Source organism: Pyrus communis, chromosome 6 (genome assembly GCF_041283825.1).
Source record: "Pyrus communis isolate YQ-2024b chromosome 6, ASM4128382v1, whole genome shotgun sequence".
In the NCBI taxonomy this organism is placed as follows: Eukaryota; Viridiplantae; Streptophyta; class Magnoliopsida; order Rosales; family Rosaceae; genus Pyrus; species Pyrus communis.
This window is the reverse complement of record NC_142570.1, coordinates 3,510,449-3,532,732: the sequence shown is the minus strand read 5'-3', so window position 1 is coordinate 3,532,732 and position 22,284 is coordinate 3,510,449. Positions and strand designations below refer to the sequence as shown.

Genomic DNA, 22,284 nt, shown 5'->3' with positions numbered 1-22,284 from the left:
CTATAAAAATAACATCACGTGCATTAGGTTATTTGACGTTTTATAATTCAATTAAATACATAACACTACATCGTATGTCACGTTATTCCAGCTAATTTGTTCATTGAACCGACCCTATACAAGCATTAAATTGGTTGGATAAACTTGCAAATTTTTTTTAAATAAAAGCTTATCCATCTAAAATTACCATATCACCCCTCCCTCCTCCTCCTCCCCCTCCAAACGTCTATAAAAACCCTCCCTTACCGCTTGCAAGATTTACAGTTTCACTGTAAACAAAAAAAAAAAAAAAAAAATCATAACGGTCTGAGACGATCCGACAAAGCAAAAATCCTAAAAAAATCCGAAAAAAAATAATAACATTACTTTGGTAGAGTTATGTCGGACACGTTTTGCCGCGACTGTAACAGTCTGACGGAGGTTGTCTTCGACCACAGAGCGGGCGACGCGATATGCTCCGAGTGCGGCCTCATACTGGAGGCACACTCCGTCGAAGAGACAGCCGAGTGGCGCTCCTTCGCCGACGACTCTAACTACAACGACCCGAACCGTGTTGGCGGACCCGTTAACCCGCTTTTGTCAGAAGCTGGGCTTTCTACCGTCATCGTCAGGCCCAAAAACGGCGGCGGCGCCTCCTCTGAAGCCTTGCCATCCTCCGTCGGGAAGTGGCAGGGACGCGCGTCTAATCCTGACCGTCATCTTCTCGACATCTTCGGTGCAATCGCCGTGATGGCCGACAGGTTTGGTTTTCTTGCTTTGCATGCTCTAATTTCACTTGTTTTTGTTAATTAACTTAATTTGTATTTGCTTGGTTGCTGGGAAAGTGAATGGAAAAAGGAAGAAACTTTTTTATTGTGATCGTATTTTCAAAAAGCATTGCATCATTATCATGTCATCAACAGTGGATCCACGTATAATTGCTTCTCCAAAAAATATTTGTGTTCAAATTTCAAAAGCGATCCTAGCAAAAGTGTTTTATTATAAGAAAACTAATGAAAAGAGTTTGAAAACTTTGAGTTTTAACGTTTTGGACAAATTAAAAGGTAAAGTGAATAATATAGGATTGACTTTGTAATGTAAAAATGTGATTTTTCGTTAAAATTTCCTCATGTTGATTTTTAATTTTTTTTTTATTTTTAAATCCGAGTTTTTGTGAAAAAGTACTTTGCTTTCTCAAGGAACATCAGAGCATGGAGCGTGCTTCCTCAGAAAGTGCTTCTATGAGCGACAATTTCTTTAAGTTTCTCTAGCAAACATTGATCATTTTTGGCTTTCAGAAGGCACTTGCGCTTCTGGCTGTCAATTGGAACATGATCTGATGCATTTTGGTGGGTTTTCACTGCAGGTTGGGACTTGTTACAACCATAAAGGTATATCAGTTAATATTTTAGCATCATTTTCTTTGTGTTTTGTTTTTGTTAATTGTCTTACTTTCAACTGGAAATCTGTAAAATACATTTTTGGTCACCGTTTGTTAACCTTGATTTCAATTTTGGTCACTGCTTTTTTATGTTCTCAATTTGTAGCTAATGACTAAGGATGTTAAGTAATGAATGGTTTGTTCTTTCAGTTTACGATCGGTTGAGGCTAGTTGATGAGTTGAAACAACGAAAAGTAGCAACTCTTATAGCGATTTACGATATAAGTTGAAGGAAAAGCTATCGTTTTTGTCCCGCCATTTCATCAAATTTTCCCTTGTCAACCTGCATTTTAGTAATTGCAGTACATATAAAGCTAATTCCTTCATGTAATTATATTAATTTTGTATGATGAAAAGTTTCATTTTCGTTTTGAATCGATGGAGTGTATCTGCATTTAAGTTTTACCATTTTCGTGGTTTAATGACCTGTCACCTCTTTGTGAATGTCTGAGGACCTTGTTTTGAAATCGATTGCGCACAATTCCTCGTATGTAGTTTGTACTCGGTCATTAGTTTTTAGTTGGCAACTTGGTATCTGAAGCATTCGTTGAAGTTGCAATTTTTTCTGTGTGTTTTTTATGTATAATTTCTCGATGTAGAATTATTATGTGATCTCACAGATTTGTGTCAACTTATTATTAGGGGTTTTAACTCTAGTTGAAATTAATCTTTATTTGACGAAAACCTTCTGTTTCACATGGGTAATCTTTATGTTTGTATTATTCTGACTACCAGGATCGAGCCAATGAAATATACAAGAAGGTAGAAGATCAAAAACCTCTCCGAGGGCGAAATCAAGATGCAATTGTGGCTGCTTGCCTCTACATTGCCTGTAGACAAGAAAATAAGCCTCGTACTGTGAAAGGTAGAAGAGAAGAGCATGTTTGTGTTTTTAACGATTTGAATTCGTTTGCTTATCTTTTGTGCACGGGATTTACTAAACTTGTTTGTTCCATCCAGAAATATGCACTGCAGCCAGTGGAGCTACCAAGAAGGAAATTGGACGGGCAAAAGAGTTCATCTGGAAACACATGGAGGCCGAGCTTGGTCTGGAAATGGGAACTATCCATGCTGAAGATTATTTGGTGAGTTTTTCATTTTTTCCGTCTCTTTACGTGTCAATATTTTATTTCCTTGTTGGAGATGTGTTTTGCTTGAGAACATAATTATCGCATTTTCTCTGTAGAGACGCTTCTGTTCCAATCTTGGAATGAAGAATCGAGATGTCAAGGCTGCCCAAGAAATGGTGCAGAACACTGAAGAGCTCGTTATAAGGTTGGTAGTACCATGTTTACTAGAAAATAAACACTAACACTGTGTTGGATTACTCCTCCACCAGTTCACAACAATCTTGTTGCATAATTCATGACCTTCTTAGCTTGAACTCTATGTCATAACTCCGACAAGAGGAGAGTCCTTAGATGTTTCGCAGTAACGGATATTCTTAGACCAAGTCGAAGAATTTCCTTCCCCGGATGCAATTTTGGATACTGAAGTATTGTGAATACTTCAATCCACTGGAAAATGTACAAAACCAAAATCCCTGGATTTCAAATCTTTCAACCCAATCAGAGCATTAGCAGCGTTAAATGGTTTTTCTTCAAATTCATAGAATTAATGTCCTCACTTCTGCAGGAGGAGCCCTATATCGGTGGCAGCTGCCGTTATTTATACCATCAATCAACTATTGGATGAGAAAAAGTCACTTAAAGGTTAGGAATCTATGTGACCTATTGATTATTCTCTTGGGAAAGCCTGTATTAATTTTGTTTTGTTGCAGATATCTCTGTTGCTACTCGAGTTGCTGAAGGGACGATCAAGAATTCCTACAGAGACCTGCATCCTCATCTGGCAAGAATAATACCGAACTGGTTTGCCAACGAGGAATGTGTCAAGAATCTGCGGCCCTAGAAATTGAAGGTGATGATCATAGTTAAACTAAGTAGGAACAATTAGCAATCAATAATGTGCAGCATCAGGAAGTGTAGTATTTATAATCTTATCGTTTTATGAAGCGTTTAGGAATTCTTTTTTTTTTTTAGCTTTTTATTTTTCGAATTCTTTTGTTTCGTTGTAAGTAGAATGAATTAGGGTTTTCCTTCATTAGTATCTAGCTGCCCAAATTAGGGTCCAAATTATTTGATTGCTTATTTCATGACTGGAAGATTTGCAGTTCTCTCTTTTTGCTTCCTTTGCCTCTTTCAGACTTCAAGACATATGGTGAAACTGTAAAAGTAAATACAGTTTCAAATAAGTGTCTTTATTTTACTGATTTTTCTCCATGGCTGTAGTAATTTATTGTAATTTTAAAACCGAGATGCATTGCTATAGCATGACGGTTGCAAAGTAACATGTTATCCTTAACCATAACACTTAATGTGATTGTCACATTGAAAAATTTCTCGTATTTAACCAGATTTGGTGATTTTGTTCCCTTGTGAGTTATTATACGTTACAAATACATGCAATGTTTCCACACGAGTGATTGATTTGTGACTGAGATCCTTTGTCGTCTGCTTTTTCCTCAACAAATCGCCATTCGCCATGTGAGGTCTTAACAAATGCTCCTAGATATTTTTTGTGCAGTTGTGAAATGAACTAGTGAGATGTATATAAACAGATCATATGTTATTATTACTTAAATTTAATCCATTAATATTGGAGGCAATTAAAGTCACGGAGTATTATAACTGCATTCGAATTGTCGAGAAAAAAGAAAAATCGAGAAGAAAAGGCTAGCGCAGACAGACACAAGAGAACTTCCTTTGTTTGGGGTCAAGGACAGACACGAGATTTGGAGCTCAATATTCGAGCAAACATGTTGAGTTTGCCTAACAATTGCAGGGTCCAAGGTGCTGGGAAACAATATTGCCTAGTTTTTTGGTCGGAGATGGGGGAGGCCAACTAGACATTGATATGTATGGTTAGACCTCTGTACTTTAGGATGGTCTTCAATGTTTGCGTGAATGACTGTCAGCTTTTACGAAAATTGATTTTGCTTGATAACATCTAACATCGTCAACCCAAATGCATGGAGCCATGTTTCCAAATGTGCACAGGGTTATGTCCCTCTTCATGTACTGCACTGCACGACCACGAAACATGTAAAGCAAATCCATGGCCACATAAATCCACAAGGGGCTTGATCAAATATTTGGTTGTCTTGTAAAACAAGTAATTGGTGAGCGTTACATTGGCCTTCTCTTAATTCCCAAGGCAGGATTAGAGAAGATAAAAGAGAGGAGATCATTTTGGAATCCCAAAAAATATTAATCCGTAATTTATATTATTTTATAATATCGTTTGTAAATATCTAAGCTATGTCACACTATTTCACAAAGAATTCACAAGCACTAGCATAGACTTGTTTCAAAATACTTTTTAAATGACTAAAAGTGCTTTTACAGAAAATATTTGTGAGTTCCAAAAGCACTTGAAGTTTTTTGTACTTCTTACAGGAAGAACTTTAAGTGTTTTCCCATGATTCACTTGCATTTATTAAGGATTGGTTTCAAAAATATTTTTACCAAAAACGCTTTTAATAATAGAAAAACATTTCCAAACGAGCTCATATGTGGTTCATTCAGCAATGGCACAAAAGGAATTGAGGGCAATACATCAACAACTTCTTCTTCAGTGTCTTCCCGTATGTTAGGAAGATAATCTTCATTGCTATCTTCCTCTTCGTCTGCATCAAGATTCATGTTAGATGCCGATGAAAAGGAAATCTAATCTTCTTTTAAATTGGCGATCTTTTTTATTAATGTGGTAGAAATGTGGCTTATACGTCAGCTTATATACAGATCACATGCTAATTATGTAATCATTTTAATCTATAAAGGGTTAAACAATCAATCTGATCAAATGCATAAATTTGTACAATTTTAATACCTTATGGTGTAAAATAAGAAAACTAAAACTTCACGGCCTGTTTGAAAATCACCCCAAGCTTCAAGAGTGTGAAATATAGTTAGCCTCAAATTGTTGCTGAGAAAAAAAACGGATTTTATCATAATGGTCCTTTATGTTTTATGAACTTATCGGTTTAGTTTGTTATATTTCAAACTCATCAATTTCGTTATTTATGAATTGACTCACTCATCACTTTTGTCCCTACGGTTAGATTCCGAAACAAACGATGGCAAACATTGTCATTTATTTACAAAACTTGTACTAGTGTAGGTAATTTACCTAACAACTATGCCACGATTGTTTAACGTTGTCCGAGTAAAAGAAGCGATTAATTGTGAGTAGAATACGAGTGCAGTATAAGAAGAGGACGGTAAGATTTCCAAACGAGTAGAGTACGAAAGGCTAGAATGACTCAAAATGCACCAAGAGGTTGCTCTTTTTAAAGCGCTCATCAATGTGTGATTTATTTTCAAGAGACTCTCTCACATGTGACGAATTTTTAAGTCTAACAAGTGGACAACACAACTTGGATGATGTGGAGCACGTGTAGCCGTTGGGATTACACGTAGGACAACCTGTCCTGTTATCATGAAAAAGTTAAAGTTCCATCATAAAATCAATTGACAATATGAGAAACAATTCAAGTACTTACAAACACATGCAAAATCTCTCTCATCAATATAAGATTCATTATCAATACACATATTTGACGAAAGCTCAATCTCGAAGATGCAATGCAAGGGAATTGGATCATTTCCGAGGCAAAACCTCCTGATCCTCCTGACCGAACAACACGGGCCGTTGAATTTTAATCCAACGACTACAATTATTATAACTTTAGATGAACTCTCTATTTGTAGCGGTTTCCATATTGTTCGATTAGCAGGATCTGGAGGCTTTGCCTCGAAGAGAATCCAATTCCCCAAGTATTATCCATTTAACAACAGTTAAAAAGACGTTCATTGATTGATGGCATACAATGTACAACATGTAAAGCAAATTAACTGTTCTGACCAGCTTTTCTAACCGTCTTAATCTTATTTTTCTCATTTTATTTCATAAACAATTCATCAAAGTCACTCTGATATTCCTTTCGGCCATTAAGGAATTAGGTTCCATCCTGATTCATTTTGTGAAGATCTTAAGGATTTTTATATTTTAGTTATTTATCGTGTATTATATGATTAGAAATCATTTGATTTTTTTATTTAAAATTAAATATAAATAATATCTGATGAAAACTAATTACACAATATACAACGATTAAAATGTAAAAATCTCTACAATCCCCGTAAAGTGGATACGAGGATGCTCTTCCAGCCATTAAAACCACTCAACCAAACAGTCAAACGGGCAAACACGGGCTCGCCGGAAGAGTCAATACTTTTACTTGGTGGAGACTCAGACAGCACAAAAAACTGGCCATAAGACGGGGCCCATTACTTTTGCAGCCGTTGGTTTCAAATATTCGAGAGATTTTTCAATATGACTATACATCATATGTTATTAGATAAATAATAAAATGTATGTGTTAAAAAATTAATAACTTAACAAATAAAATTTCTCATAATTTATATAAAAACACGTAATGTACTACTCATCTTCTGGTTACAACGAAAAATTTCCAAATATCCAACGCTAATTTTCTGAACGTGCGGGACACACACAATTTCCTTCGCACAACAATGGCCCCACTCCTCTGGCTTCTTTTATATCTCAGTATTTTTTTATTTATTTAGAATAGTACTAGAGAGATCAACTATTTAGATCAAATTTTGCTTATATGTATCAAATTTTTTAAGTGTTCATGCATTTAATAATAACATATAATATATATGTTGAAATAATATAGGTGCAGCCTTTAGCCAGTGAAACCCTAGACAGTGCCATCCCACTCCCAAGACCTATATATACACCTATATATACGTATTATTATATGTCAAACCCGAGAGCAAGCGCAGAAATGTTGCCACCAACAATGATGAGCCAGCAGATGTTGGCAACAATGGGTTCAACCCTAGCTAGCTTCATGTTCATCTGGGCAATCATCCGCCAGTACTGTCCGTACGAGCTGCGCCGTTTTCTGGAGCGATACTCCCACAGAGTCACCGGCTACTTCTACCCCTACATCAAAATCTCCATCCACGAGTTCGCCGGCGACCGCCTCAAGCGGAGCGAGGCCTACTCCGCTGTGGAGGCCTACCTCAGCTCCAACACCTCCAAGAGCGCCAAGCGGCTCAAGGCGGAGATGGTGAAGGACAGCAGCAACCTCGTCCTCAGCATGGACGAGTACGAAAGAGTGACGGACGACTTCCGTGGAGCAAAAGTCTGGTGGGTTCTGTCCAAATCCGTGTCCCCCGCCGGGAGATCTATGTCCATGGCCTATTATCCCGAGCAGGAGAAGCGATTTTACAAGCTGACTTTTCACAAAAAGTACCGGGACATAATCACGGCGGACTATTTAAACCATGTCGTTAATGAAGGGAAGGAGATCCGGGTTAGAAATCGGCAGAGGAAGCTGTACACAAATAGTCCGGGGTACAAATGGCCGAGCTACAAGCAGACGATGTGGAGCCACATTGTGTTCGAACACCCGGCAACCTTCGAGACAATGGCGTTGGATCCGGAGAAGAAGAAGGAGATCATCGAAGATCTGGTGACTTTCAGCAAAAGCAAGGACTTTTATGCAAGAATTGGGAAAGCTTGGAAGAGGGGTTACTTACTGTACGGTCCTCCGGGGACCGGGAAGTCTACGATGATCGCCGCGATGGCGAATCTGTTGGGGTACGATATTTATGACTTGGAGCTCACGGCGGTGAAGGACAATACGGAGCTGAGGAAGCTATTGATTGAGACCACGAGTAAGAGTATTATTGTGATCGAGGACATCGACTGTTCGCTTGATTTGACAGGGCAGAGGAAGAAGAGGGGGGCGGCGGAGAAGGGTTTTTCGGAGGAGGAGGTGAAGGGTAGCGGAGCCGGGAAGGAGCGGGTTAAAGAGGCGAAAGAGGAAGGGTACGGCGGCAGCAAGGTGACGCTTTCGGGGCTGTTGAACTTCATCGATGGGTTATGGTCTGCATGCGGAGGTGAGAGGGTGGTTGTTTTTACTACTAATTATGTTGAGAAGCTTGATCCTGCATTGATTCGGAGGGGTAGAATGGACAAACACATTGAGCTTTCTTACTGTACTTTTGATGGGTTTAGGGTTTTGGCCAAGAATTACTTGAGGATTGAGAGGCATGAGATGTTTGAGGAGATAGAAAAGCTGATGGGAGTGACGAAAATGACCCCGGCCGACGTTGCTGAGAATCTCATGCCAAAATCACCAAGTGATAATCCGGAGAAATGTCTTTTGAATTTTATCCAAGCTCTTGAGGAAGCGATGGAGGAAGGTGCAAAGAAAAAAGATGAAGAGATCAAAGAGGTTGATACAAACAAGGCGGAGGTGGCGGCGGAGGAGGCCGAGGAGGGAGGAGGAAACAAAGAGGTTGAAAGCAAGAGCGTTTTGGTTGCCGACGAAATTAGGGCAACTTGGGCAAGTGGGTGATTAGGAATTGGATCCTCTCTAAGGCAAATCCTCGGGATCCTCTTGACCCAATAATATAGACCGTTGGATTTTAACCAATGACTATAAATAGGGGATCCCTCTAAAGTTATAATAATTGTAACCGTTGAATCAAAATCCAATGATCCGTGTTAGTGAGTCAGAAGGATCCTGAGGCTTTGCCTCGGAGAGGATCCAATGCTGGGTGATTATTTGGTGGTTTTTGAGTTTAATATGTCAACTAAGCTTAAAGTTCTTTTGGTTAACAATAATATAAAATTTATATGAGTGCTGGAACACGTTTTGACTCCCATTGGTATGAATTTATAATTACAAGTACATGTATGTAGCAAAACACTAAGCTTGTCAATGGGTCTATAACTAGTTTGGTTATCGTTCAAGTGTGCGATTCAAATTCGCAGTCAACATTTGGAAAAATACGAGCAAACTCCGATTTATGTATGTAAAGTTGTATTAATTTTTTTTTATATAAAAATGTATGTGAAGTTGTACGAGAACCATCACGAGACCTATTTTTGTTGCATTTTCCTTCACCATAAGCTTTTTAGAGTTCATACCAAATTTTCCGGAAGCATTGTGGGTAACGAAAATCATTCTAGCTACGATTTGGACGCAACTTGTATTTTTCATTAATGTTGAAAGACTTTCGTAAAATGAGATGGTAATCAGGCTGTATTTTAAATCAATCACTCATAACTAAACAGAAAAATCAGATTCATGATAATGCATATTTAGTTTGGAATACTACCACTCCAAATTTTCTTCAATAGGCTGGACTACTCAATAGTACGAAAAGCAAATGGTCAGAATTGGACTGAGAAAATTAAATTTTTACTTAATTACCAATCTAATGGATATAAAACCGAGCTATCCAGTAATCCGAATTATTGAAAACTCAGCTTGAACGTCAAAGAGTGAGCTTAGTTTTAGTACCAAAGGCCTAATGAATGGTTTAGGTGAAAGGACAAAAGACCACGTGAGTTATGTGGAGTTGGTCCCCTGGTGCTTGATGATTGTTACTCTTGGATTTTCTTGTTTCACTTTCATACTTCAAAAGAAAGTGAACTCGAAACTCATCCATTTCGAAAGACACTTAAGCAACTTTACGCAGTGGCCACGCAACTACACCACTTTCTCTCGCAATACTCATCCACTCCACACTAAACTAGGATCTTATTTTTATAAAATGACTTATACAGTCCGACCACATTGTTATTGCGACATTTTGTATTAATAATGCAACAATCTAAGTCGTTTTCCAACACTGACTTGCTGAGTTGTGACACAAAAGTTTAGTCCAATCCATCACATGGATGAAAGCACTCGGAACTCACCACTAAGAAAGGGTCTTTAGTATAAAAAATACGGTTCGATGCGCAAATGTTATAACACCAGACTTTTGCCTCCAGAATATCATTTTTGTTGTTTGTGGATGGTGCTTTTATATTTTACGCTGCTTTTGTCATTTTCCTGGTATTAAATAGTGATGGGTGATAGGGCATCGGACAGCTTTTTACTTGAAAATAGTAAGCCTCATTATTTAATGTGTGACATGATGGATATTTTCTTTACCATCATTGGAAATTAGGAACTGAGGATTCAAAGAATGAGCTGGCTTTTGCTTTTGGCTTATGGATTTTGAAAAACGATTATCTCCGAATCTCTTCCACTAAGAGCACCAGATCAAGAGATTTGAACCTTCCAAATTTCATCAAACGGTAAAAAATTATCATAATTTTTAGAATTTCACCTTATCAGAAAAGAAAGAAACCATCTTCATTTGTTACGTCTAAACATTAATCAAACCTTATCACGGCGATAATTTCTCTAAACTCACTATTTGTATCCCTAAACTAAACCACACCATAGAACAAAATCTATGTTCCATATATACTATCAAATATAGCTCCATTCATAAACTCAAGTGCGGGAGCCCCGGCGTGCAAAATGCACTCCCGGGCTCCCTAAAAGGACTCCGAAAATGTCACCATGCTTTCGACGAATTGAAACTGTGCCGAGAAAAAGCTAAGAAATCTAAAATTTCCGGTAAATGAAATGACAAATAAGAAATAAGCCAATCTGAATACAAGATAAGAGCAGTTACCTTCTAAGGGAGGGAGGATGGTTCCATTACAACACAGCCAACCCTAATATGCTCTCGAACTCATACGGCGAATCATTATATCAAGGGATACATGAGCACGAGAGAGAATAATAATACTAAAACTACATGGGCTTTCGACTTTTAACATCTAAGGCCAAATCTTTCAGTTACAGTATTACCTGAGGGTTATTGTACATTGATCGGATGAACTAAGCAACTCCCAAACAACTTCCATTCACCGGTCCTAGCTCCATAGGTTTCCTTGGACGTTCACATACTAAAAAAATGACTACCTAATCTACATACCTCTCTGCATCACGTCGCTACCCTGTTGCAAATCTCGAACCAAGGTTGTTGCTGCTTAAATACGCCTAGGAGAACTCTGGCCGCAACTTTCTCCATGGGCATAGCGCACAAAATTTATGAATTTTACAATCGTACACTCGGGCTTCCTTGCGAAACACACCTTTGCTATCCAGCAGAGGAGGAAGCCCTCACATCACAAATCATCCGCATCATCTTTCATTAATGTGTTTGGACCGTCATCAAAACCTGAACCAGGGGCTAGCTCGTTGAGGTCGAGGAAACGTCTTTTTTGTACACCTTCGATTTCCTCTTTCCCTGGGCTATTTGGTTTTTCAGGTGGCTGGTTTTGCTCTTTCTCAACTGTTGTCTCAGGATAATTTTCAACAGCCTGATCAACTTTCATTTCTTGGTCCTCAATATTACCATCTGATTCTTGACTTTCCATTGAATAATCCCCGTTCTCACTGGCATCATAATGTTCATCCGATGCATTTGATTTCTCAGGTTTCATAGGCTCTGGTTCTGACTCTGAGAACTCATATTGTCGATAATCAATACGATTTCTGGTGGCCCTCTTACTGCGTCTCAGACCTGACTGGAGCTCATCAACCGATCTCAATTTAGCTTCCCTCCTAGTACGGCCTGGCAACTTCTTCAATTTTCGGGGTTCTTCACTATCCTCGCTGGCACTAGCGGAATCTTCCATTTCCTCTTCTTCCTCTTCTTCAGCATTTTCTTCCTCAAAATGATACTCCTCATCTCCTTCAGAACTACTAGAAAACTTTCTTCTCTCTTTACGTTTCTTTAAGTATTCCTCATCATATATAGCCTCACCAACTATATCATCATCACTGTCAAAGTCTGCGTCATTATCTGAAACTGCATCAACAAATTCTTTCGCAGAATACCGTTGGGGCCTCTGTCTTCGCCGATTGCTACATGTAACAAATAAAAATCAGTCTACAAAAGCAGTTCAAGGATTTAAAGAATACTGAAGACAAACATTTAAAGAAGAAGAAAAGGAAGAAAATTGCTCACCTTCGATCCAATTGTTCAGATTTGTTATCTTCTTCGTCATAATCGTCGTCATCATAATCAGGTGATTTAGGCGATGCAGCACTAAATCCCACATGTTCATAGGAATTTGTAGCAGCACTCCATTTACCATTACTAGAAGCTTCAGGCCTCCCAACAACCTCTCGTTTCTGTAAAGGGTCCGGAGATGGCTGTTTCTTTCTGACACAGAAGAACAATAAAAATAAGTCAAAAGGACTATATATTGGTATGAAAAAACATGTGTGTGTGTGTGTGTGTGTGTGTGTGTATGAGAGAGAGAGAGAGAGAGAGAAGTATGAAAGCCATACTTGGTTACTTTGATTGCCTCATTGATGGACCGGTCATAATCATCTGCAAAATTATTTGACACAACAATCAGATTCCATATATCCATCGACAGATGGGAATAATAACAGTAAGTATTAACATCCTGCCCTGACATGGCCATCCTCTACTTCCCAAAGTTACAATTAACTCCAGAGCATTTATGTAAAACTCAGATATTTCCTCAAAAAAAAAAAAAAAAAATCTCATATATAAAATTCAAGGGACATTTCTCAAGAGTAACCAAGGGATATTGCTCAAGCAATCCATTAGGATTTCGTATTACTAGACCACATTTGATAACGCATTAATCTGATCAGTTGATCTTAATCCAAAAAACATAATCACCACAAGACGAAGCCTCACCAACAGCCACACTTCTATTGTTATAATTTGAAACAATAACCTGCATCTAGTTATTGTATTAATATTATTATTTTAAACAATAACCTGCATCAAGTTATTCAATATGCAACAGAACGACCCCCAAGATCTCAATGGTTAAATCCTCTATTGTGGCTAGTACAAGAATCACTAGGGCTTTTAACCAGAGCAACTGTTATCCGGAGAACGAAAACAAAGTGTAGAAGTTTGTCTCCTTACCAAACGTGTAGGTTACAGGTTTTCTGTCACGAAGAGAGCGCCCTGGACCAAGCCCATCCACTGTCAAAAAATTATCAAGGAGGAGAGCTTGTCTGTGTTGCTTCTTCAGCAACCTCTCTTTCCTCTGCAAATAAAAGTACATGAGATAAAATTCTTGCTACAGAAACAAACCCCAAAAAAAAAAATGGTAATTCTCTCAGCAGATATATAAAAATTATTCTTCAACCACATACAAGACGTATAAACCCAACAAGGTTAAAAGGTTGGTCAACTATCACTATTGCATACCTTGTGAACCTTCTCAATCTCTGCAAGCATGTCTCCTTTCAACTTCTTTCCTAGCGAAGCCTCCGTTCTATTCTTACTCAAGAAAAGTTTCTCCTGCAACAGCAAATGCTTTTAAATTTGAAGCAGCAAAAAATTCATCCAGAGTAATAATAATGCACTTTTCTTGAATAAGCTATCTCCCATACACAGGAGATAGGATCCAATAAATCTAGCTATTTCTTAATCATTAATTGTTTCAATGTCTGTGCATATGCATCCGTTTCCTCAACAGTATTGGTTTCAGAGGCTCCGGATCCAAAAAATATTTGAATATGAAAACTGACTCAGACGCCAACCCTAAAAGTTTTGCAAGGCAATACTAATACAGAGCACAGTAACACAAAAAGATGGGCAAAGAAATTTAGTATCTTACAGAAACATCTAGGAATTCATCGAAATTAGTTGCGACTGTTTCCCACTGATATGATGCACTGGGAAGGACATTGGAACCTTTTCCTTTCACTTTCTTCACATCAACCTTCCTTATCTCCCGATATAACCGATAACCAATTATTGGATCATCTTCATACCTGCAGCATCCACAAACACCCAGTATATAAACACTCGACACAACAGTTCAATTTACATTTTACTCATAAACCCTCCACAATGGAAAGCATATTTGATGGACATGTCATATGAACCAAACAAAGGTAAGCTAAAACGGATATGATAAGAAACTTCATTATATTACCAGTAAGAGATTCCTTGTGAATCACCTCCAATACGTTCTTTGCGAAATGCTGAAAGTTGAACTCCATGCTTCAGTGAGTTGTCAATATAGTTCCGAATATCTTCTTGCTACAATACATCACTCAGATTTAATCCTTCTGGTAAACTAACAAAAGCATAGACACATGATCCGGGAAGTAGGTAATACCAAATTAATTTTCTAGTTCAAAAACATGATCTCCATGTCATACATTCTAAGACCCAATTCTGAAAAGAAAAAAGGGAGGGGGGGAGAGAGAGAGAGCATTGGGTCTCCATTAGATTTCCATTTCAATTTTTAAAATGATTAATATTTAGAGTTTAGAGAGAGAGAGAATTGGGACTCCAATAGATTTTCCATTTCAATTTTAAAGAATGGTTAATATTTAGAGTTTGGACGTACATACTATCATATTGCTTAGGCAATGGACCAAAAAGGTTACTAATAATATTCAATGGATTCTACATTAAGTTTTACAGAAAAGCAATGCTGTTTAAATCAATTAACGATAACAATACCTCAACACGAATATCACAAAGTGCTTTCAAGATGACCACACGGACCCCAGGATCAAGTGTTTTATATGCCTCAATCTCCGCCCTATCAAATTAGCATGATGTGACATGTTATAAATGAAAAAAATTCATACGCTAGAGTAAACAAATACACATGATTGCTCACCCATGTGAAGCAATAATGGGTAGATCCCCCTCTGCAACCTGCAATAGACATCCAAATTAGTTAATATGATTCCGCAGAACTACAAAACAAGTTGGCTCTAGCCAAAATATTGCCAAAAACTAATTATACGAGTACAATTACCCAATGCCACCAGTCTCTCAGCTTTCTGCATAAAACAGTGACCCAAGTATCACGTGTGAGTGCCATTCGCGTAATAGGAGGAATTGCCTGTTGAATAAACCAATTAAAATTCAGGGGCAATCCAGTAGCAGTTGCATTGACAAACTATCAACATAACACTAAATTCCCAAAAGCATGAGCATTCCATGGGTAATATAAGATTAAAATTACAAGGGGACATTTTATAATCCATTCACTAGAATATGACTTAAAACATCCACATTTATACAGTAAAATGGAAAAACTTAAAGTTCCAGACTTACAAGGATTTTATACATGAAAATGACAAAAGGAAAAAATTAAATCTTTAGAAATATCACAAGGGATCCTTCCTTTTCCAGGAGTATTGACATGTTCTAAAATGTTCAATTAAATCGGGAACAGTAGGTGGACAATAAGAAATATATAATCAATAAACTTGTAACCATGATTCTGGTCCTCTACCATGACAGAAATAGCAGGGGCTATGCACTGGTGTGAGTTAGCAATTAAATTCAAGTATACAGAGCAAAACAGATGAGAGAATTAAAGAAGGCATGATTAACAAAGAATTAATAGCAAAGACGGTGTAAGATAGGAGAAGTAAAAGGAGTCACATAATCAACTCCATTCTATTGGGGTAATGGCTTTGAAAGATTTAATTGACTTGTCAAACCACACTGGTCTTTGGAAGAGGCTTGGCTACAATACTAGTCCTTGCATAGGACATGTCTTCTGCAGAAATTTAGACGAGATTCCACTCAAAGGTCATGTCTCAAAAGCCACCGAAAAGACAAAAACATATATTATTCCAAATTATATGATATGACACAGGTCTCTTGCACTGCTGCAAACCAACCCAATCGCACCATAAATGAGCTGCAAGTGCCTAATAGAAACCTCCAAACTCTTCTTTTACATCTATTTCTTGAACCTTAAAAGTGTTTCCAAACACAAGAGCTCAAGTATTGAGGCCATTTTGGGCCAGGGTTCTTCAGACCACAGATTGTGGTCGTTAACATTTAGAAAACCATCCCTCCAGGAACATCCGATAACAGTTAGAAAGAAAAACATATCACCTCCAAGAAAGAAGCTGTTTTCATTCCTATCTGCCATTTAGAAAACCCTATCTGCCTTTTAAAAGGAACCTAAATCCTATGCACAGGCGAAGTTTTCCACTATGAATCAAGCTATAACAACTCTAATAGACTGCTAACGGATTTACACGGAGGAATGCTTCCGAACTTTTAAGCAATAAAACATAAAATGTTACAAGCTTTATACCAAATATGAACTAATGAAAACTAACAATGCACAAAGTTGCAAGTGTTTTCGACCAACCTTCAACAATGGAATGTGAATGTCACTCAAAGTATCGTTGGGTGTGATCAAAGCCGTCTCCAACTCCTCCGCCGAGAACTCAGCCGAAATGTTCAGCAGCGGCCGATAAACCTGAGAAATACAGAACAGAATGGAAAGCACATAAGCCCTAAAACACCATGAAACCAACCACAAAACCCTAAAAAGGAAAAAATCGAAGCTTTCGAGAGCTTACGTGCAAAAAATTAAGTACGGAAGCCAATTCCCACATAGAGCGGAGGGTCCAGCGAGGCAATAGCGAGGGCGGGGGAGGTTCCACCAGCGGCGTCACAATCTTGCTGGCGCTGCTGCATTGCGGAGACGATCGCTCGTCGTCTCTCTGCTGCTGCTGCTGTTCCTTTTTGCTGACGGCTCGCCGTTTCTCGGCTGGGTGGTTCTGCTGCTGCTGGAACTGCTGCTGTATCCGAGCGGCGGCGCGTATGGTGCAGGCGCGGGAGGGGCGGTTGCTCCTGGACAAGGGAGGCGTGGGGGCCGGGGCCGGGGCCGATGCCTTGTTGTCGTTCTGAGGAGGTTGTTCTTGCTGCTGGGGCTCCGGCGAGGATCCGACGGCTGGGATCGGAGGAAGTGAAGATTCCAGAGACATGGTTTTTGGGGAGATCGAGCAGAGAGAGAGGGTTTAGGATGAGATTACATGCAGAGGATCGGCAACATTGGGGGTTAGGGTTTGTGGGTTAATTTCGTTTTTGGAATTTTAGAGTGAGAAACACAGAGGAGAGAGGAGAGAGGAGAGAGAAGAAGAAGGGCATGGAGGAGCAGGGACCAAAAGCTCCAAACCACCATTCACATATCACTCTGGGCTTATTATTTTTGAGTTAATTGGAAGTAGCTTCATTAAATTTTTTATCCTTAAATTAAAAATTTGTGAATATTAATTTTGAATTTATTATAATATAAAGTATTGATCGTTTTGATTAATTGATTAATTAATTAATTTAAATATTTGTGCTTAATCCGAAAAAGAAAAGGAGAAGGGGATTATATAAAATGAATAACGTTACACAAATTAAACTCAATTTAGAAAATTAAGTTAAATGGGAATTTAGAGTTAATGGCATGAAAGATATCCGTCTCTTTACACACTCGTTCAATTTTTATTTTGTTTTATAGTATTTGAGTTAGTTTAGAATAAAAAGACCACTTCATCGAAAATATATTTTGAATATTGCGTAAAGTTTTTTTTAGTAGAATTTGTGTAATTGGCATAAAAATAAAAAATAAAAACCCCTATTTAAGGTAAAAGAATAAAGTGATGTGATAACCCATTAGTTATTGAACTGCGGACCTTCACCCTTTCCTGTTTTTACATTATTTTATTTGTTTGTGTTTTTTATTTTCTTTTATTTTCAATTGTCCTTTTCTACTTTTTTTTAGTATAAGAAATAGATAAAGGAACGCCAAAAGGAACGCCAAGCCAGAGATGAACAATTGAAGTGAATATATATTATAAATTAATTATTATGAAGATTAAAATTACACACTAAATTATTATTAGGATAATAATTAAGTGTTCACTAACGCGTATTCTATATACTAACTTTCTGATTTAGTCAAATTAAAAAATATTACGGTTCAATTTTTTAAAGTCCAAAAATATAAATGATTTGGTCATTATTTTAAAAAAAAGCTAAGCTTCTTTTCCTCTAATTTTTGTGCACAATTGTTTCCTTAACTTCATTATTAATCATAATTAATATACTTCAATCACTTTCATCACATATTAACACAAACCATTCCCTTGAATTCCAAAGCCAATTTTCTTTTGTTTGTTTTTATTTCCTTTCTGCAAGAAACACTATAAATATAAGCAATTTTTTTATTCATTTGGAACACCGCTACGTAGTGTTACTATTTAACCAAAATTTTAATACATATATTTGTTTATTTTATTTTATGCTAGAAATAATACTTATGAATCTCGTCGTCAACCCATTGTATAACACATAAAACTCTACCCCACGTCGCAAATGTTTCCTGTACACACAAAATTCACAAGAAATAAAATCTCCCCTTTTAACACTCAAAACATATAATTACAAAGAAAAGTTGCAAACACATTGATACAAAAGCCTACAAAATGCTAGACAAAACTGAGGAGAAGCAACACTAGAGAAGAAAACATGAGCACTGCATTCTTCGATGGGTGACTTAACCACCAAGCATGGGATTTAGGCAAACCAGTAGGACCTGGGGTTGCACCAGCAGTCGCATTCTCCTTTGAGCATGTGTAACGACACCGACTAGGCCGAGCAACTCTGTAAACGCCGCTGCTGGCTAGAACGAACATGTCCTTGCGGTTGTCCTCCCCGAATGAGAAAATGTAGCCTAGAGCCGGAAGACTACTGTCCGGGACAGAGCTGCAAGCTATCGGAGAGTCACTTGCGCAGCTGAAAGGGATTTTGCTCGAGCTATAGTTTCCGCTGTTTTCTGGATCTTCGGAGCCTGCCCATATTGCACCAGCGTACAAATCTCCATACACATACCTGAAAATAAAAGCCTCGTCAAGATCAATACTTCGATAGTATCAGTGCAAAAATGTGCAGTCAAGAAAATGCTTCAGTTCTCTTAGCTAGGCCAGTTTCCGAGACGAGGTGAAAGAATGACGATGATCAGTTACCTTCCATACGTGCACGGATCAGTCTCAGACCGATAGATATAGCCCCCGGTTATAGATGCCGAACCTTCTATCTTGTTCACTTCAGAATGGTTGTACCCCATGACGGGGAAAATTACGTCTGTAGGTTTTGTGGATGTGTTTCCGGCAAGTGACTTTGGAGGAGTGTAAGTGTATGGGCCTTCGTAAAAACGCCAGCCATAGTTTCCACCCTTGGTGATCACATCCACCTCTTCATGTAGATCCTGTTAGGTGAACAAATCAGTGTCAGAGGATGTAATTTTTAAGGGGAAGAAATTTTTTTTGTAGTTCTCTTTAGTTCATGTCGGAAACAGAAAATTTCAAAGACTTGGGATCTTCTGGCAGACAGAAATTGCTTGTAAGAAATTAGAGATGAAAGATTTATTCTATACCTGCCCGACATCTGCGCACATAAAGTAGGAAGGATTTTCTGAATCAAAACTGCAGCGCCACGGATTTCTTAGTCCTAGAGCCCAAATTTCCGGCCTCAAGGCTGGATCTTCGGTGAATGGATTGTCTTTGGGGATGGAGTAGTTTCCCCACAGACCAAGTTTATCCATTTCTGCTGCACCTGGAAATACATTGCAAGGTTATCAAATGTGCAAAAGGAAGCAGATTGGTTTTGGTAGCAGAAATGCTGGTACTCACTTGGTATATTATCAACGTCGAGCCTCATAATCTTTCCGAGCAAAGATTTCTTGTTTTGAGAGAAATTGTATGGATCGCCTACACCACCACCATCTCCCATCATGAAATACAAGTACCCATCTTCCGGTCCAAAGAGTATCTGTCCTGCATGATGACCTGTGAAAGGAAGGCCCATGGTAAATATCCTCCTTACTTCCATTGGTTTAGCGCTCGTTGCCTGGCAGTAGGATTCATTGGGAGGAGCATTGCAGTCAGTTTTCATGAAAAAAAGGCACAAAAGGAGGTATGAAAACTTAAAGCAATGAACGAGTTAAAGTAACCGAAATTTGACAAAAGAGAGTATGTAGTGGTGTACCAAGGAAGGCTGGGATGCAGTACCATTAGCAGTATATTCTGCTACAACACTTTGGTACTGGCACGGCTGAGCACCATTATCGGAACCTAGCTTCGAAGGATCACAATCAACATCTGAATTACATGAACATCGTCCAGTGCATCCGGGCCACTTAACCTTGTCACAGTTGAACGAAGCAAAAAACCGACCATTTTGCGCGAAATTGGGATGGAACGCCATCCCCATCATTCCAAACTCAGTATCGAAATGAACCTCATCGGTTAGATCAACAAAAGGACTTGACTCATCAAGCCCCATTACTCCTCCTGATCCATCTTCAGGAATTGTTGCCAGCCAAATTTTGCCTTCCTGGGTCGAGAAAAATGCACGGTTGGAGCCATCCGGATGAGCAACCATGTTGAGGTAAGATCCATTTCCAATTTTCTCAAGGCACAAACCATGTGGGGGGATGGGAATGCCGGAATCATTCAGTGTGACCGGCTCGCCATTGAAACATACTGATTCGTCACTAGAGGCTCCGCCAAATGCGCTGCAGAAAGCGGATTTTGATTGCCAGAGTTTGGTTAGCTCAGTGGCATTGGTCTTGGCAGGCGGTCCACCTTGTAATGAAGGGTTAAAGGGGGAGTTCAAAATCGACACATTTTCGCATGCGTCCCATACGGTGGAGCAAAAATCGGTTACTGCTTCTTTAGACTGGGATGAATTTGATGAAACAGTTGAGTTGCAGAGGACCGGAACAGGGCGGATCACAGAGTCGATGGTAAATAGCTCACCCGAAAACGGATCACACCTCTGAAATCCATAGCCGAAAGGAAATCAGGAGATGATATGCATCATGCTCTCTTTAGACGTACAAAATTTTAAAATTGAAAAAATTGTAACTTTATAAGTTTATATACAAGTACTGGGGTAAACGCTGCTAATCACTTGAGCTTCAAACCGCTTGCGGAAACATTATATAGTTTACAAAAAGGGAAAGAGAAGGACTTACTGCACAAAGTACTGATTTCAAAAGGGAAGCACAGCCAGAATTGGAGATGTTCATGGTTTGGAATTGCTTCTGAATTTGTGAATCTTCAGTGGAGTTGCAGCAGGCAGTTTCGTTGTAAGGACAAAACTTGAGTGGAACACTCAGAGTAGAAGGTGCCCCTGCAATCAATTAAACCATTTGGATTCAATTTCATAAGGAATTTAAGATACTCAAACACAAAGCATAATACGAGTGATATTCTACTTCAAACTAATCTAAACTACCGGGAAGAGGATTCCAACGTAAAGCAGCAAACTTTGTAATACCAAATTGATAAAAAGGAAATAGAGGGAAAAACTCACTTGAATCAATGCATAAAGGATGTGAAGTTGAAGGATTGAACAGCAGCAGCAAGCTGCATAGCAGAAGTCCAATAGCAAGAACTCTACCCATCTCCACACCAGAAGAGAGAGAGAGAGAGAGAGAGAGAGAGAGAGAGAGAGAGAGAGGAAGAGATTGCTTTCCTGTTCCTCCCCCTTTAATCTAATTAACAAGTCCAAATAGCAACACTGTTGCTTTCATTGACTTGAGAGAAATGCAAATTTGAAGTTCACAGAATTATCAATTTCTGCCAATCCAACCACTCTCTTCTACCGGTATGCTTCTCCATTATAGCACATTCACATGTTCCTCTCTCTCTCTCTCTCTCTCTCTCTCTCTCTCTCTCTCTCTCCTGTCTCCACTCTCTCTCTCTCTCTCTCTCTGAAGACCAAAACTTTAATATTCAGCTTCCAGAAGGGATCTCATTTTAAATCTCTCTCTCTCTCTCTTGAGCTCAGCTGCAGAAATGGATTTGTTTTCAATATCTGTCCCCCTCTTTTCACAACCCCTTGGACAAATTTTTCATTTTTCAACTCATTGATTCAAAGGCTGAAGCTTTATGAACAACTTGCAAGTTTTTAGATATTGGGGGTTGGACTTTTGGGTTAAATTTTTTATCTAAACTCATTAGGGTTGTTGGGAAGATAGATAAATTAGACGCCCACTTGTTTTGTTGTTTGCATAGATTAAAAACAACTAACTTTGGATCAATCTTGGGTGGTTTTCAGTGGTGCCAAATTTGAATACCC

At 38.6% G+C, this 22,284-nt stretch overlaps 4 protein-coding genes across 4 annotated transcripts; 2 read left to right on the top strand and 2 right to left on the bottom strand.

Annotated features, from left to right (window-relative positions):
• The first annotated feature begins 260 nt into the window (after window positions 1-260).
• Window positions 261-3,596, top strand: LOC137710190 (transcription initiation factor IIB-like). Its single transcript, XM_088695437.1, has 7 exons — window positions 261-740; window positions 1,346-1,370; window positions 2,156-2,285; window positions 2,381-2,505; window positions 2,607-2,695; window positions 3,056-3,132; window positions 3,201-3,596. Exons 1-7 carry the CDS (start codon window positions 379-381, stop codon window positions 3,329-3,331), a joined length of 939 nt encoding a protein of 312 aa, XP_088551563.1. The 5' UTR covers window positions 261-378; the 3' UTR covers window positions 3,332-3,596.
• A 3,576-nt stretch (window positions 3,597-7,172) lies between these two features.
• On the top strand, window positions 7,173-9,173 carry LOC137710434 (AAA-ATPase At3g28580). Its single transcript, XM_068449451.2, has one exon. The coding sequence runs from the start codon at window positions 7,269-7,271 to the stop codon at window positions 8,877-8,879; it is 1,611 nt and encodes a 536-aa protein (XP_068305552.2). The 5' UTR covers window positions 7,173-7,268; the 3' UTR covers window positions 8,880-9,173.
• A 1,764-nt stretch (window positions 9,174-10,937) lies between these two features.
• LOC137710433 (DDT domain-containing protein DDR4) lies at window positions 10,938-17,373 on the bottom strand. Its single transcript, XM_068449450.2, has 12 exons — window positions 16,725-17,373; window positions 16,511-16,621; window positions 15,152-15,238; window positions 15,011-15,048; window positions 14,848-14,929; window positions 14,312-14,418; window positions 13,991-14,147; window positions 13,579-13,671; window positions 13,291-13,414; window positions 12,672-12,714; window positions 12,346-12,543; window positions 10,938-12,242 (listed from the first exon to the last, which is right to left on the bottom strand). Exons 1-12 carry the CDS (start codon window positions 17,130-17,132, stop codon window positions 11,501-11,503), a joined length of 2,190 nt encoding a protein of 729 aa, XP_068305551.2. The 5' UTR covers window positions 17,133-17,373; the 3' UTR covers window positions 10,938-11,500.
• Window positions 17,374-18,408: 1,035 nt separating this feature from the next.
• On the bottom strand, window positions 18,409-21,855 carry LOC137711419 (HIPL1 protein-like). Its single transcript, XM_068450657.2, has 7 exons — window positions 21,517-21,855; window positions 21,176-21,333; window positions 20,185-20,976; window positions 19,830-20,046; window positions 19,574-19,752; window positions 19,164-19,405; window positions 18,409-19,029 (listed from the first exon to the last, which is right to left on the bottom strand). Exons 1-7 carry the CDS (start codon window positions 21,605-21,607, stop codon window positions 18,627-18,629), a joined length of 2,082 nt encoding a protein of 693 aa, XP_068306758.2. The 5' UTR covers window positions 21,608-21,855; the 3' UTR covers window positions 18,409-18,626.
• Window positions 21,856-22,284: the final 429 nt, after the last annotated feature.